The sequence below is a fragment of the Pristiophorus japonicus genome, chromosome 1 (assembly GCF_044704955.1).
Source record: "Pristiophorus japonicus isolate sPriJap1 chromosome 1, sPriJap1.hap1, whole genome shotgun sequence".
In the NCBI taxonomy this organism is placed as follows: Eukaryota; Metazoa; Chordata; class Chondrichthyes; family Pristiophoridae; genus Pristiophorus; species Pristiophorus japonicus.
Genome location: NC_091977.1, coordinates 337,252,918 through 337,267,168, shown reverse-complemented (window position 1 = coordinate 337,267,168; position 14,251 = coordinate 337,252,918). Strand labels below are relative to the sequence as shown.

The window sequence follows — 14,251 nt, the reverse complement described above, 5'->3', positions numbered from 1 at the left end:
GACAATATCCCCCTTTAAGATATTAATAACGATCTTTTTACAAATTGAGACGGTCCGGGGCTTTCCACTCCCGAGTTGAACGTCTCAGTTCAACTCTAGCCTTGGGCGAACGTTCGGAGTCTGTTATGACTGGGGGCTGGGTAGCCGATCTGATGGGAGTGGCAATGACCACGTCAGGGATTGAAAGTCCAGATTCATTGATGACGGCGGAGTCCTCTGATGACTGAGGGTAGGTTGGTTGGTCACTGATTGTGTCTTCCTCAGACTGTTCCGGTTCATCCGTGTGCCGCAACTTTATCTGATCGACATGTTTCCTGCATGACTGCCCATTCTTGAGCTTAATGATAAACACTCTGTTCCCTCCTTGGCCGTAATAGTACCGGCGATCCACTTGGGACCTTGACCATAATTCAGTACATACGCAGGATCATTGATAGAAATGTCGCGTGACACAGTAGCGCGATCATGATACCCTTGCTGACTTTGACGTCTGTATTCGACACGATTATTCAAGTCAGGGTGGACAAGAGAGCCTGGTCTTGAGACTTCTCCATCAATAGTTCAGCAGGGGAGACCCCGGTAAGCATATGGGGTCTTGGCCTGTAACTAAGCAATATGCGTGACAAGCGAGTCTGCAGTGAACCTTGAGTTACACGTTTCATACTCTGCTTGATGGTTTGGACAGCACACTCTGCTTGTCCATTGGATGCGGGTTTGAATGGTGCTGACCTCACATGTTTCATGAACTCTTGAAACTCCATACTGGTGAAGCAAGATCCGTTGTCGCTTACACCAATGTCAGGCATACCATGTGTAGCAAACATGACACGAAGGCTCTCAATGGTAGCTGTGGATGTGCTGGATGACATGATTGTACACTCTATCCACTTGGAATAAACATCCACCACAACCAAGAACATCTTTCCCAGGAAAGGACCTGCAAAGTCAATGTGGATCCTGGACCATGGTTTAGATGGCCACGACCACAGACTCAGCAGCGATTCCGCTGGTGCTTTACTTAGCTGCATGCAAGTGTTGCACTGATGCACACATGATTCCAGATCAGAGTCAAATCCAGGCCACTATACATGAGACCTGGCAATGACTTTCATCATGACAATACCGGGATGCGTGCTATGTAGATCATGCACAAATTTCTCTCTGCCTTTCTTGGGCGTAACAACACAATTACCCCACAGTATACAATCTGATTGAATGGATAGTTCGTCTTTGCAACGGATGTAAGGTTTGGTCTCATCACCCATTTTCTTGGGTATGGCAGACCAATCACCACTAAGGATACAACGTTTCACAACCGATAATATCGGGTCCTGGGTGATCCAGGTCTTAGCTTGTTGGGCTGCGACAGGGGTTCCTTCACTTTCAAAAGCCTCCATGACTAACAGTAGGTCTGCAGGTTGTGGCGTCTCCTGTGTAGGCAACGGCAGACAGCTCAATGCATCGGCACAATTCTCAGTGCCAGGTCTATGGCGAATGACATAATCATAGGCAGATAAGGTCAACGCCCACCTCTGGGTGCCTATGGACTGTTCCTATGGACTGGAGGGTAGCTAATGTAACCCCACTTTTTAAAAAAGGAGGGAGAGAGAAAACAGGGATTTATAGACCAGTTAGCCTGACATCAGTAGTGGGGAAAATGTTGGAATCAATTATTAAAGAGATAATAGCAGCGCATTTGGAAAGCAGTGACAGGATCGGTCCAAGTTAGCATGGATTTATGAAAGGGAAATCATGCTTGACACATCTTCTAGAATTTTTGAGGATGTAACTAGTAGAGTGGACAAGGGAGAACCAGTAGATGTGGTGTATTTGGACTTTCAAAAGGCTTTTGACAAGGTCCCACACAAGAGATTAGTGTACAAAATTAAAGCACATGTTATTGGGGGTAACGTATAGATGTGGTTGGCAGACAGGAAGCAAAGAGTAGGAATAAACAGGTCCTTTTCAGAATGGCAGGCAGTGACTAGTGGGGTACCGCAAGGTTCAGTGCTGGGATCTCAGCTATTTACATTATACATTAATGATTTAGACAAAGGATTGAATGTAATAGCTCCAAGTTTGTAAATGACCCAAAGCTGGGTGGCAGTGTGAGCTGTGAGGAGACTGCAGGTTGACTTGGACAAGTTAGGTGAGTGGGCAAATGCATGTATAATGTAGATAAATGTGAGGTTATCCACTTTGATGGCAAAAACAGGAAGGCAGAATATAATCTGAATGGTGACATTGTGAAAAGGGAAGGTGCAACGAGACCTGGGTGTCATGGTACATCAGTCATTGAAAGTTGGCATGCAGGTACAGCAGGCGGTGAAGAAGCCAAATGGCATGTTGGCCTTCATAGCGAGAGGATGAGAGTATAGGAGCAGGGAGGTCTTACTGCACTTGTACAGGGCCTTGGTGAGGCCACACCTTGAATATTGTGTACAGTTTTGATCTCCTAATCTGAGGAAGGACGTTCTTGCTATTGACCTCCGACAGTGGCGCCACCTGATGGCTGGTAAACCCAAGCATACATACATGACAGTCCCCGCCACAAACTCCTTTCCCAAGCCACTGACTCCATCCCTCTCCCATCTCCTGTCTGAGGCTGAACCAGATTGTCCGCAACCTCAGTGTCATATTTGATCCTGAATTAAGCTTTCGACCACACATCTGCAGCATAACTAAGACCACCTGTTTCCACCTCCATAACATCGCCCATCTCTGGCCTTTCCTCAGCTCATCTGCTGCTGAAGCTCTCATCATGCCTTTGTTACCTCTAGACTGGACTATTGCAGCGCACTCCTGGCTGGCCTCCCACATTCTACCCTACGAAAACTAGAGGTGATCCAAAACGTGACTGGCCATGTCCTAACTTGCACCAAGTTCTGCTCACCCATCACCCCTGTGCTCGCTGACCTACATTGGCTTCCGGTTAAGCAACGCCTCGATTTCAAAAGTCTCATCCTTATTTTCAAATCCCTCAATGGCCTCACCCCTCCCTATCTCTGTAATCTCCTCCAGCCCCACAACCCCCTGAGATGTCTGTGCTCCTTTAATTCTGCCCTTCCTGAGCATCCCTGATTATAATCGCTCAACCATTGGTGGCCATGCCTTCTGTTGTCTAGGCCCCAAGCTCTGGAATTTTGTGCCTAAAACTCTCTACCTCTCTTTCCTCCTTCAAGACGCTTCTTAAAACATACCTCTTTGTTCAAGCTTTTGGTCACCTGTGCTAATTTCTACTTATGCGGCTCAGTGTCAAATTTTTATCACTTACCCCTCCTGTGAAGCACCTGAGGATGTTTCACTACATTAAAGGCGCTATATAAATACAAGTAGTAGTTGTTGTTGTTACAGTTTCATATTCCTAAAATGAAATATGATTGTGAGATCTCTCTCTCCAAGGCAGGAATAGTATGCGCAACACTGACATTAATATGAGTGCGTATGTAAAATAGAGTGTGTGAGTGTGTACATGTGTGAGAAGGTGTGGGTAATTCATTTTAGCCACCAGTAGTAAATTAACTGTAAAATAGTAATGCTGCATAGTGGGAGTTTGTTGCTGATGCTGTTATCAAGATTCAGTAATATGTGAACATAAAACCCCAGAAATTTGGGGATCAGTCCCTGCCAGAATCAGGGCACAGAGTAGAAGTCATGACTGCCAATGCAGATGCTGCACTGCAACACTCCCTACCCACCTGCTGTTATAGTGCTCCCTGCAGTGGCGTTCCCATTGTAACAAAGCCGGATTTCCCTCTGTTGCAGAGTGCCTCCATCCTGACAGCCTTGACTCTGCCCTGCCTGCCGAAGTAACTCCAATTCATAAAAATGAGCTGGGTTAGAGGAACAGGAAGAAGCCCTGCCCCACTACTTGTCAAACCCTAGAGGAAAATCCTGCCCTCAATACTAGTCTAGCAAGACTCACAATTATACAAATAATACTTGAATGCAATGGTTCAAGAATAAGGTCCATGACCTTCTCATTGAGATAGAGGTGGACAATGTATACAGCCTAAGAAGACAATATATATAAAAACACAGAATTGGTACCTGTCATTTGAACTCACTAAATGCACTCAGTACTGCTGGAAATGCACATCTTTCGGGAGAATTTTGTCAGAACTGGAACAAGTAAGAGTTATAACAGGTTTAAAGCAAGTACAGAGGTAGGAAAAGGGGACAGAGGAGGAAAGAACAAAAGGGAAGGTCTGTGATAGAGTTTAAGGCAGGAGAGTTTCTGTGATGGGGTGGAATTTCATGTGTGTTCAGCAAACCTTTTCTCATTTGTTTATAGACAGACATTGCGATGGCATAATCCATGTTGAAATGTATCACTGTCACTGAGAGGCCATGTCGCTGTGTTCAAAATAACTCAGGATTTTTGGCTCCTATCTTGTCTGAAGACTAAAGGACTCATTTGATTGGAGGGAGGCGGAGGAAATCATGGACAACTCCCCATGATTTTCCATCCATGAGAAATTGCGAGGGCCATGCCTGCGATCTCATGAAAAAGTGCTCCTGGGTTGGGGGTGGTGGGGGCAAGATTTCCAGAGATAGACTTTTTCCAACTGGCTCTACAAGTATGGCAAGCACTCCTCCAAGGAGACAGTGCCCCTATAAAATAAAAATCAAATGTAAATATCTGAGCCGATTATAGATGTAATCCAGCACCTGGGTTGAGGTGATCATATAGCTATGCTGAGATTGGATTTGGATTGGATTGCTTTCTGATGGTACTTGGTTAAGAGGAAATAACCCATTTGTGCAATATTTTGCAGCTGTTATAATCAATGATCTAAATGTTGCCAGTAGATTCCAAGCCATCAGGAAAATGTCTTCAATCTCAGTTCACCCACTTGCGCTCAACAACAAAGCAGAGAGAGCGAACCTAGCATCGACGAAGGAGGCATGGACAACAATGGATAGAGATTCATCAGGAAAAGCAAGGGATCATCCTCCTGCCCCTCTCCACACAAAGAACGGTAAGGGAGTTCTATGGTTTATGGGTTAATAATGACAGTGAATAATAAGGAAGTGAATTCTTAATATAATGTGCCGAATCTTGCTGGATAAATTACTGTTAAGGGCATGTTAACGCACCACGCCATTATTAATGCACAAATAGATCAGGCCACTAAAAGCTGGATCCCTCCAGCAAGGTTTGGCCCAATGCTCCTGTAATTAATATAGAACTGAATGCTGAGACATGCAAAATGAGCTTGCAAAGAAATGCTGCACTTAGATGAGGATTTGAATAACTAAAGAAAAAAAATCTAATTCAGCAGATCAGTTTGCCACTGCTTGCTTAGTTCTAAGAATTTACCAACACAAAAGGAGAAAATAGTCTTTCACCAATCAACTAAAATCTACTGCGGACTCTTGTCTGCCCATGTAATCTTCTGAGTGAAAGGCTGGTATAAATGTTCCCTGATTCCTAAAGGGTATGTAGCAGATCACAAGTATTTTCTTTTTCACTCTCCTCCATGTTGTTTTAACTCCTCCCCTCCCTCCTGAAGGAGGAGATACATTCCAGGGTGCAGTTCAATGGTCACTACTCAACTTGTCCAAGGGCCAGTCTTCAGCTGTGAGTCTCAGCTGTGAGTTTCAGAAGGCAGCTGTTAGGGGAGCCACAAATACCCTTGGTGCTCCAGCGATGGAAAAGGGGCAAGAGGTAAGGCAGGAACATTGCTTGGCTCTTTCATTTCTCCCTCAAATTATTTCACTGCATGCCCAACCAATATTTTCCTTACAGTTAGACAGAATTATGAATATTCAAGTGCCATCTTTGCCCAGATGGCAGCCTGGCATGATTTCAAGTCAGAGGTGAAGAATGCACAACTCTACTCATTCAGAGTTCCAAGCTCTCTTGGGGGGCAATGAAGTTAGGTCAAACAGACTGCTGGGTGCCATCAATTCACAATTACTCATACTACCTGGAGCGAGTGGCACTCAGAACTGCACCGCAAAACATTCCACACCACAACAGGGCAGGCAAGGTAACACACTGCACTGCTCTCCATTCTTATCCTTGCCCACCCTGGGGACCAGCACCCTCTTCACTCTTTAAACATTTCCTGGGAACCTCTGTGCTGCTACGCCATGACCCTTGCTGAAAATGTACCATATCTTCCCCCTCCTATAAGATCCATGGCAATGTCCATTTAGCAGGATTAACGCTTCTTTGATCACTGCTGCCACTTCGACTGAACCAGAACTGCCCTGGTGACCAGGCAGTGGTGTGATTGATATTAGAAAAGAATCTCAACAAGCTGAAAAAAACACTGGCTTAGTAAATGTTAAGCCAATATTTCCTCCACTACCAGTCCTATAATACTGCCTGCCATGAGTTTATCAATCTCATCTGCCTTTTCCCTGATTTGCCTAATATTACGATGTCTCATTTCCTGATATTTTGGCAAATTTGGCTGATGACTCAACAGTCTTGAACATACAGTTTATATTGTTAGATTTCAGACAGCTGCATTTGTAGGATGCTTGGGAATGTTAAAGCAATAGCACCATGGCTTCCCGCCTTTGGGCAACCTGGCATGCTAGGACATCCACCTCACAGTTCTGAGTGAAGGGGGCAGCCGTGGAATTATCTGTGGGTCTGGGAAGGGGCATTCACCCCTTGCAGAAATATTGTGGCTGAGAAAGAGCACTGAATGGATTAAAACTGGTCCATTGAGAGGCTGAACTTTCCACCTTGTAACCATGAATAAAAGGCGTAACAGTTGGAAATATTCCTCTGGTGTCTCTGTGGTAACAGGCAAATCGTCAGCATAAAGCAAAACTCAACGCCCTAACTATAAAGCTGTAAAGTAGATTTTATAAATGAGTGAAACATCTAGTCAGTTGCTAAATGTCCACTCAATTTAAAAGTTTAAAAAAATATGGTTTCTTTACACCCAGCATTTCAACTTAGCAAAATCTTGGTAAATATTCAAACAAAGTTGACAATCTTATCTATAATGTCTGGGAGAAAATGTAATTAGTCATGTTGTCTATAAAAGTAAATTGCCAGTGGCTGTCTATGAAAAAGTGGGTGGAGCCAACACAGCACCAGCAATTTGCGAGTACATTTAAAGAAACAGTGACAAGTTGAAAACAACAATTGATTTATATTTCAAACCTCATCCATATAAAATAGGACATAGTCTTGTAACTGTAATTTTGGAATTTAATGGTGATATAATGCATCCTGCTGACTTATAAAATCTGTTACAATCAATTAAATGTAACAAACTTACATTTAAAGTCACAGATATGATATGCTGAATCAAATGCATATAAATTCTGACAAATAAATTTCAGCTTAAAAGGATCTAAGCTACTCAGAATTAATTTTGAATATAAGGCCCAATGTTTAAACAATTTATTAGTTAAGGCACAAATTCTTCCACAGTCACTAACATTGCTACCTTAAACAACAGCATCACAGGTACAATGTATAACTATACATAAGAACATAGAACAGAAGAAATAGGAGCAGGAGTAGGCCAATTGGCCCCTCGAGCCTGCTCCGCCATTTAATAAGATCATGGCTGTACTAATCATGGACTCAGCTCCACTTCCTTGCCCGATCCCCATAACCCTTTATTCCCTTATCACTCAATAATCTGTCTATCTCCACCTTAAATATATTCAATGACCTTGCCTCCACAGCTCTCTGGGGCAGCGAATTCCATAGACTTACAACTCAGAAGAAATTCCTTCTCATCTCAGTTTTAAATGGGCGGCCCCTTATTCTGAGACTATGTCCCCTAGTTTTAGTTTCCCCTATGAGTGGAAATATCCTCTCTGTATCGAACTTATCGAGCCCCCTCATTATCTTATATGTTTTGATAAGATCACCTCTCATTCTTCTGAACTCCAATAAGTATAGACCCACCTTACTCAACCTATCTTCATAAGTCAACCCACTCATCTCCAGAATTAACCTCATGAACCTTCTCTGAACAGCCTCCAATGCAAGTATATCCTTTCTTAAATACGGAAACCAAACTGTATACAGTACTCCAAGTGTGGCTTCACCAATACCCTGTACAGTTGTAGCAGGACTTCTCTGCTTTTATATTCTATCCCCCTTGCAATAAAGGCCAACATTCCATTTGCCTTCCTGATTACTTGCTGTACCTGCATACTAACTTTGTGTTTCATGCACAAGGACCCCCTAGGTCTCTCTGTACTGCAGCACTTTATAATTTAAATGGAGAAAAATTGCAATTTGCTTTTCTATTATTTCTGCCAAAGTAGATAACTTCACATTTTCCCACATTATACTCCATCTGCCAAATGTTTGCCCACTCACTTAGCCTGTCTATATCTCTTTGCAGATTTTTTGTGTCCTCCTCAAAACTTGCTTTCCCACCCATCTTCGTATCATCAGAAAACTTGGCTACATTACACTCAGTCTCTTCATCCAAGTCATTAATATAGATTGTAAATAGTTGAGGACAAAGCACTGATCCCTGAGGCACCCCACTAGTTACTGTTTGCCAACCGGAAAATGACACATTTATCCCAACTCTGTTTTCTGTTAGTTAGCTAATCCGCTATCTATGCTAATATATTATCCCGAACCCCATAATTTTTTATCTTGTGTAGTAACCTCTTATGTGGCACCTTATCGAATGCCTTCTGGCAATCCAAATACACCACATCCACTGGTTCCCCCTTATCCACCCTACTCGTTACATCTCAAAGAACTCCAGCAGATTTGTCAAACTTGATTTTCCTTTCATAAAACCATACTGACTCTGCCTGAGTGAATTATGCTTTTCCAAATGTGCCGCTACTGCTTCCTTAATAATGGACTCCAGCATTTTCCCAATGACCGATGTTAGGCTAACTGATCTATAGTTTCCTGCTTTTTATCTGCCTCCTTTTTTTAAATTGGGCCAAATCACATGTTTCTGTGCTATAAAATTCTATGTAAGTTTGAGAACTTGATCAGACACTCCATCTATAAGTAAACTCAGGTCAGTTAGCGTCAATTATTCTACTTCAGTTCAGACCCAAAATGATGTGAGAACAAATGGGGGTCCAAGGGGCCACAGATATTGGGCCCTGGACCTTACTCACATAAAGACCATGCTGCGGGAGGTCAAGGCCAGTGAGGAAGGAAATCGGAGGTTGGTGCTGAGAGGCTGGGGATCGGGGATATTGTGGCCGGGGGGTGGGGGAGGAAGCGTGTGGTGATCGAGAGCAGCAGCAATTGGGATGATGCTTTACAGGTAAGTAAATATTTTTTGCAAGCAATATTTAGGGTTGGTTTCCTTGAGTGCAGCCAGTGCTGGCCCAGGCTGACTCAGGGCAAACCAACATTGCAGCGGGGATCAGAAGCATGTGTTAGGCCTCTTCATTCCATCTGCTTCAGACATTGATAAAGAACATAGAAACATAGAAAATATGTGCAGGAGTAGATCATTTGGCCCTTTGAGTCTGTACCACCATTCAATATGATCATGGCTGATCATGCAACTTCAGTACCCCATTCCTGCTTTCTCTCCATACCCCTTGATCCCTTTAGCCGTAAGGGCCACATCCATCTCCCTTTTCAATATATCTACCGAACTGGCCTCAACAACTTTCTGTGGTAGAAAATTCCACAGGTTCACAACTCTGAGTGAAGAAGTTTCTCCTCCATCTCAGTCCTAAATGGCTTATCCCTTATCCTTAGACTGTGACCCCTGGTTCTGGACTTCCCCAACATTGGGAACATTCCACCTGCATCTAACCTGTCCAATCCCATTAGAATTTTACATGTTTTTATGAGATCCCCTCTCATTCTTCTAAATTCCAATGAAAAAAGCCTAGTTGATCCAATTTTTCTTCATATGACAGTCCTGCCATCCCAGGACTCAGTTTGGTGAACCTTCACTGCACTCCTTCAATAGCAAGAACGTCCTTCCTCAGATTTGGAGACCAAAACTGTACACAATACTCAAGGTGTGGCCTCACCAAGGCCCTGTACAACTGCAGCAAGACCTCCCTGCTCCTATACTCAAATCCTCTCATTATGAAGGCCAACATGCCATTTGCCGCCTTCACCGCCTGCTGTACCTGCATGCCAACTTTCAATGATTGATGTACCTTGACACCCAGGTCTCATTGCATCTCCCCTTTTCCTAATCTGTAACCATTCAGATAATATTCTGCCTCCCTGTTTTTGCCACCAAAGTGGATAACCTCACATTATATTGCATTTGCCCACTCACCGAACCTGTCCAAGTCACCCTGCAGCCTCTTAGCATCCTCCTCACAGCTCACACTGCCACCCAGCTTAGTGTCATCTGCAAACTTGGAGATATTACATTCAATTCCTTCATCCAAATCATTAATGTATATTGTAAATAGCTGGGGTCCCAGCACTGAACCTTGCGGTACACCACTAATCACTGCCTGCCATTCTGAAAAGGACCCGTTTATTCCTACTCTTTGCTTTCTGTCTGCCAACCAGTTCTTTATCCACGTCAATACATTACCACCAATACCATGTGCTTTAATTTTGCACACTAATCTCTTGTGTGGGACCTTGACAAAAACCTTTTGAATGTCCAAATACATCACATCCACTGGTTATCCCTTGTCCACTCTACTAGTTACATCCTCAAAAAATTCTAGAAGATGTGTCAAGCATGATTTCCCTTTCATAAATCCATGCTGACTTGGACCGATCCTGTCACTGCTTTCCAAATGTGCTGCTATTGTGTCTTTAATAATTGATTCCAACATTTTCCCCACTACCGATGTCAGGCTAACCGGTCTATAATTCCCTGTTTTCTCTCTCCTTCCTTTTTTTTTTTTTTAAATGTGGGCTTACATTAATTACCCTCCAATCCATAGGAACTGATCCAGAGTCTATAGAATGTTGGAAAATGATCACCAATGCATCTACTATTTCTAGGGCCACTTGCTTAATTACTCTGGAATGCAGACTGTCAGGCCCTGGGGATTTATTGGCCTTCAGTTCCTTCAATTTCCCTAACATAATTTCCTGACTAATAAGGATTTCCTTCAGTTCCTCCTTCTTGCTAGACCCTCGGTCCCCTAGTATTTCCGGAAGGTTATTTGTGTCTTCCTTAGTGAAGACAAAACCAAAGTATCTCTTCAATTGGTCTGCCATTTCTTTGTTTCCCATTATAAATTGTCCTGATTCTGAATGCAAGGGACCTACATTTAGTCTTCACTAATCGTTTTCTCTTCACATATCTATAGACACTTTTGCAGTCAGTTCTTATGATCTCTGCATGCTTACACTCATATTCTATTTTCCCTTCCTAATTTGTCCTCCTCTGCTGACTTCTATATTTACCCCAGTCCTCAGGTTTGCTGCGTTTTCTGGCCAATTGATATGCCTCTTCCTTGGCTTTAACATTATCCCTAATTTCCCTTGTTAACCACAGTTGAGCCACCTTCCCCATTTTATTTTTACACCAGACAGGGATGTAGAATTGTTGAAGTTCATCCATGTGATCTTTAAATGTCTGCCATTGCCTATCCACCGTCAACCCTTTAAGTATCATTTGCCAGTCTATCCTAGCCAATTCACGTCTCATACCATCGAAGTTACCTTTCTTTAAGTTCAGGACCCTAGTCTCTGAATTAACTGCCACTCTCCATCTTAATAAAGAATTCTACCATATTACGGTCACTCTTTCCCAAGGGGCCTCGCACAACAGGATTGCTAATTAATCCTCTCTCATTACACAAGACCCAGTCTAGGATAACCTGCTCTCTAGTTGGTTCCTCGACATATTGGTCTAAAAAACCATCCCTTATACACTCCAGGAAATCCTCCTCCGCTGTGTTGCTACCAGTTTGGTTAGCCCAATCTATATGTAGATTAAAGTCACCCATGATAACTGCTGTACCTTTTATTGCACGCATCCCTAATTTCCTGTTTGATGCCATCCCCAACCTCACTACCACTGTTTGGTGATCTGTATACAACTCCCACTAGCGTTTTCTGCCCTTTGTCAAACCTCTTGTTTGTCCTTACCAAATATGGCAGGCGGGACATTCTTGTCAGAAATGTGTGTGCATATCCTGCCCGCCATTTTAGGTACTTAGGAGGCTGAACAAAAGCTGCCTCATTGTTGCTTTTATCCTTGCAATTAGATATGGTGAACATCAACTACCTTTGACCCAGCATATACTTTCCTTTTCTGAAGGCTATTCAGCTCTAGGGTCATCCTAGTTTCTTGCTTATGGATGCCTTTCATAGGTCCAACTTCAACTTTTCCTCCAGAGGCTTCTGTACACTCTGATTTGTTCCCACGCAGGTCCCATTCCAAACATCCCAACTCTTGATGAGCTATTTCTAAATATTATGGCTTAAATTTTATAAACTGCATTCATATTGTTCTTGAGATGAGAAGCTGACATTTGACACAGTTACAATTAAAACAACAGCACAGCAATATTGCACTAAATGAAAATGAGGAGAGATGTATAACGGGCGGCTGATTTAATTGCCCAATTTACTCTATCATTCAAAGGCGAAATTACTGAATGAAACTAATAAAAGGCAAAATTAAGTCTGCTATCAGGAAGTTCTTCATACAAAGAGTGATCAACACGTGGAAGGGATGCTGGATAGGTTAGTAGTGCAATAATTCTAGAATCATGTAAGAAATATTTTGATGCTGTTATGGAGGGTTGGATGAGCTAAGAGGCCTAAGATGGATCCCCTGATTTCTGTCTGTCTTATGATCTTGTGCACCCAAAGGAGACTACAAGCAACAGAGTATTCAAGAATGGCTCAATACTGGCTGCATGTGAGTAATCATTTCTTTCTTCATCAAACTTGTCAGATTTTTTTTTTCCAGTTGCTTTTTCCTACCCTCTAAGTTCCCTGATAACAATAACCATGAGCTAACTGCTCCTCGATCCCCATGATGCCACAATTAGGAGCAGGAGTTCACAGTGTATCCTACTGGCTTGTAGGCTTGTATGTTTGAACATTTGTAAACTCACACTGCACCTCCCTATTCTGTGAACAAAACTTCCTGAACACAAACTACTGTTGCTACAGCAACACAATGTACCAATGGAACATATATCCATTATCCACACCAGCTATCCTGAGGCCTCTGAGTGACACAAGGGTCAAGGTTTGTACTGTAGATCCTTGCCCAATAGGAACTGTTCCACATCAATTTAGGAAAGATTCTTACAGCCAGCAAGCAGAGGAGACTTTCATCCCATCAATCTGGGCTGGACTAGATCCAGGTCCCAGAGATGAAAGGCCAATGTCTAATCCGCTGCAACAGCCGGGAGGGGCGCGGCTGGAAAGTGGTCAGGAAACCAGGGAGAATGGGTTTCCCGCAGGCAGTGCCAAAATTAACAGATTAGCATTTAAAACAGTTTCTCACCCGCAGTCATCCAAATCGAGAGGGTCACTGGCTGTCGGGTGGATAGGCCTGTAGCACCAGGCTGCAGAGAGGAGGGAGGGATGGATCAGGAGTGGTGGGGGGTGATTGGAGGGTGATCGGTGGCCGGAGGAGGGAGGTCGGAAGGCCAGTGGGGGGCGGAAGGCCGGTGGGAGGTTGAAAGGCCTTCGGGGATGGGGGGGCGGTGTTTGGAGGCTGATGGGAATATCGGGGGCCAAAGGGGATTAAAGCCCGTGGGTGGGATTGAGGTTTATTTGGGGGGGGGGGGGGATCAGAAATCCGAGGCCTTGTGGGGGTGGGGGTCTGAGGCTTTGGGCGGAGGTTGGGGAGGGGGGTTGCTGCAGATTGGAAGGGTTGGGAGCGGGGGGTGTCCAATTGTGGGGTTAGGAACACTGGATCCAGCAGGTAAGTGGAAAGACATTTACCGCCTGGATCCTGCAGTCCTCACCTCCCTTTAATTGGTGGATTCCCCGAGACCTGGGAAATCTGCCTGTCACAGTTAAATTTGAAATAGTGGATCACCATGAGGCACGCAGCCTCATTATAATATTTAAAGTGCCAACCCGCCTCCTGGGAACGAACAGGCCATCTGACCCACCTCCCCACCCCCCCGGGACCATCCCCCTTCCATTTAAAACCAGACGTGGGGGCAGGTGGGAGGGTTGAAGGTGGGTTGGGTGTCAGGTTTCAGATTTTTAACTCTTTAACCTTCCACCTGACCCCAACCCTCCTGGTTTTTGGGGTTAAAATTCCCTCCCAAATGTCATTGCCTCGTCTGCTTGTTGATACTTTTCAATTCACTATTTTCTGTACAAAGCCGTATATTATTTGCCCGGGAGCAATAGGAACTGTAA

The 14,251-nt window shown here is 43.8% G+C and overlaps 1 protein-coding gene across 1 annotated transcript in view; it reads left to right on the top strand.

Moving 5' to 3' along the window:
- Positions 1 to 4,831: 4,831 nt before the first annotated feature.
- itprid1 (ITPR interacting domain containing 1) overlaps positions 4,832 to 14,251 on the top strand; it is a 185,103-nt gene continuing 175,683 nt past the window's right edge. Inside the window, exons 1-2 of the mRNA XM_070874657.1 lie at positions 4,832 to 4,982; positions 12,734 to 12,782. Coding sequence (XP_070730758.1) covers positions 4,832 to 4,982; positions 12,734 to 12,782 — 200 coding nt within the window. The remainder of the gene's footprint in view (positions 4,983 to 12,733; positions 12,783 to 14,251) is intronic.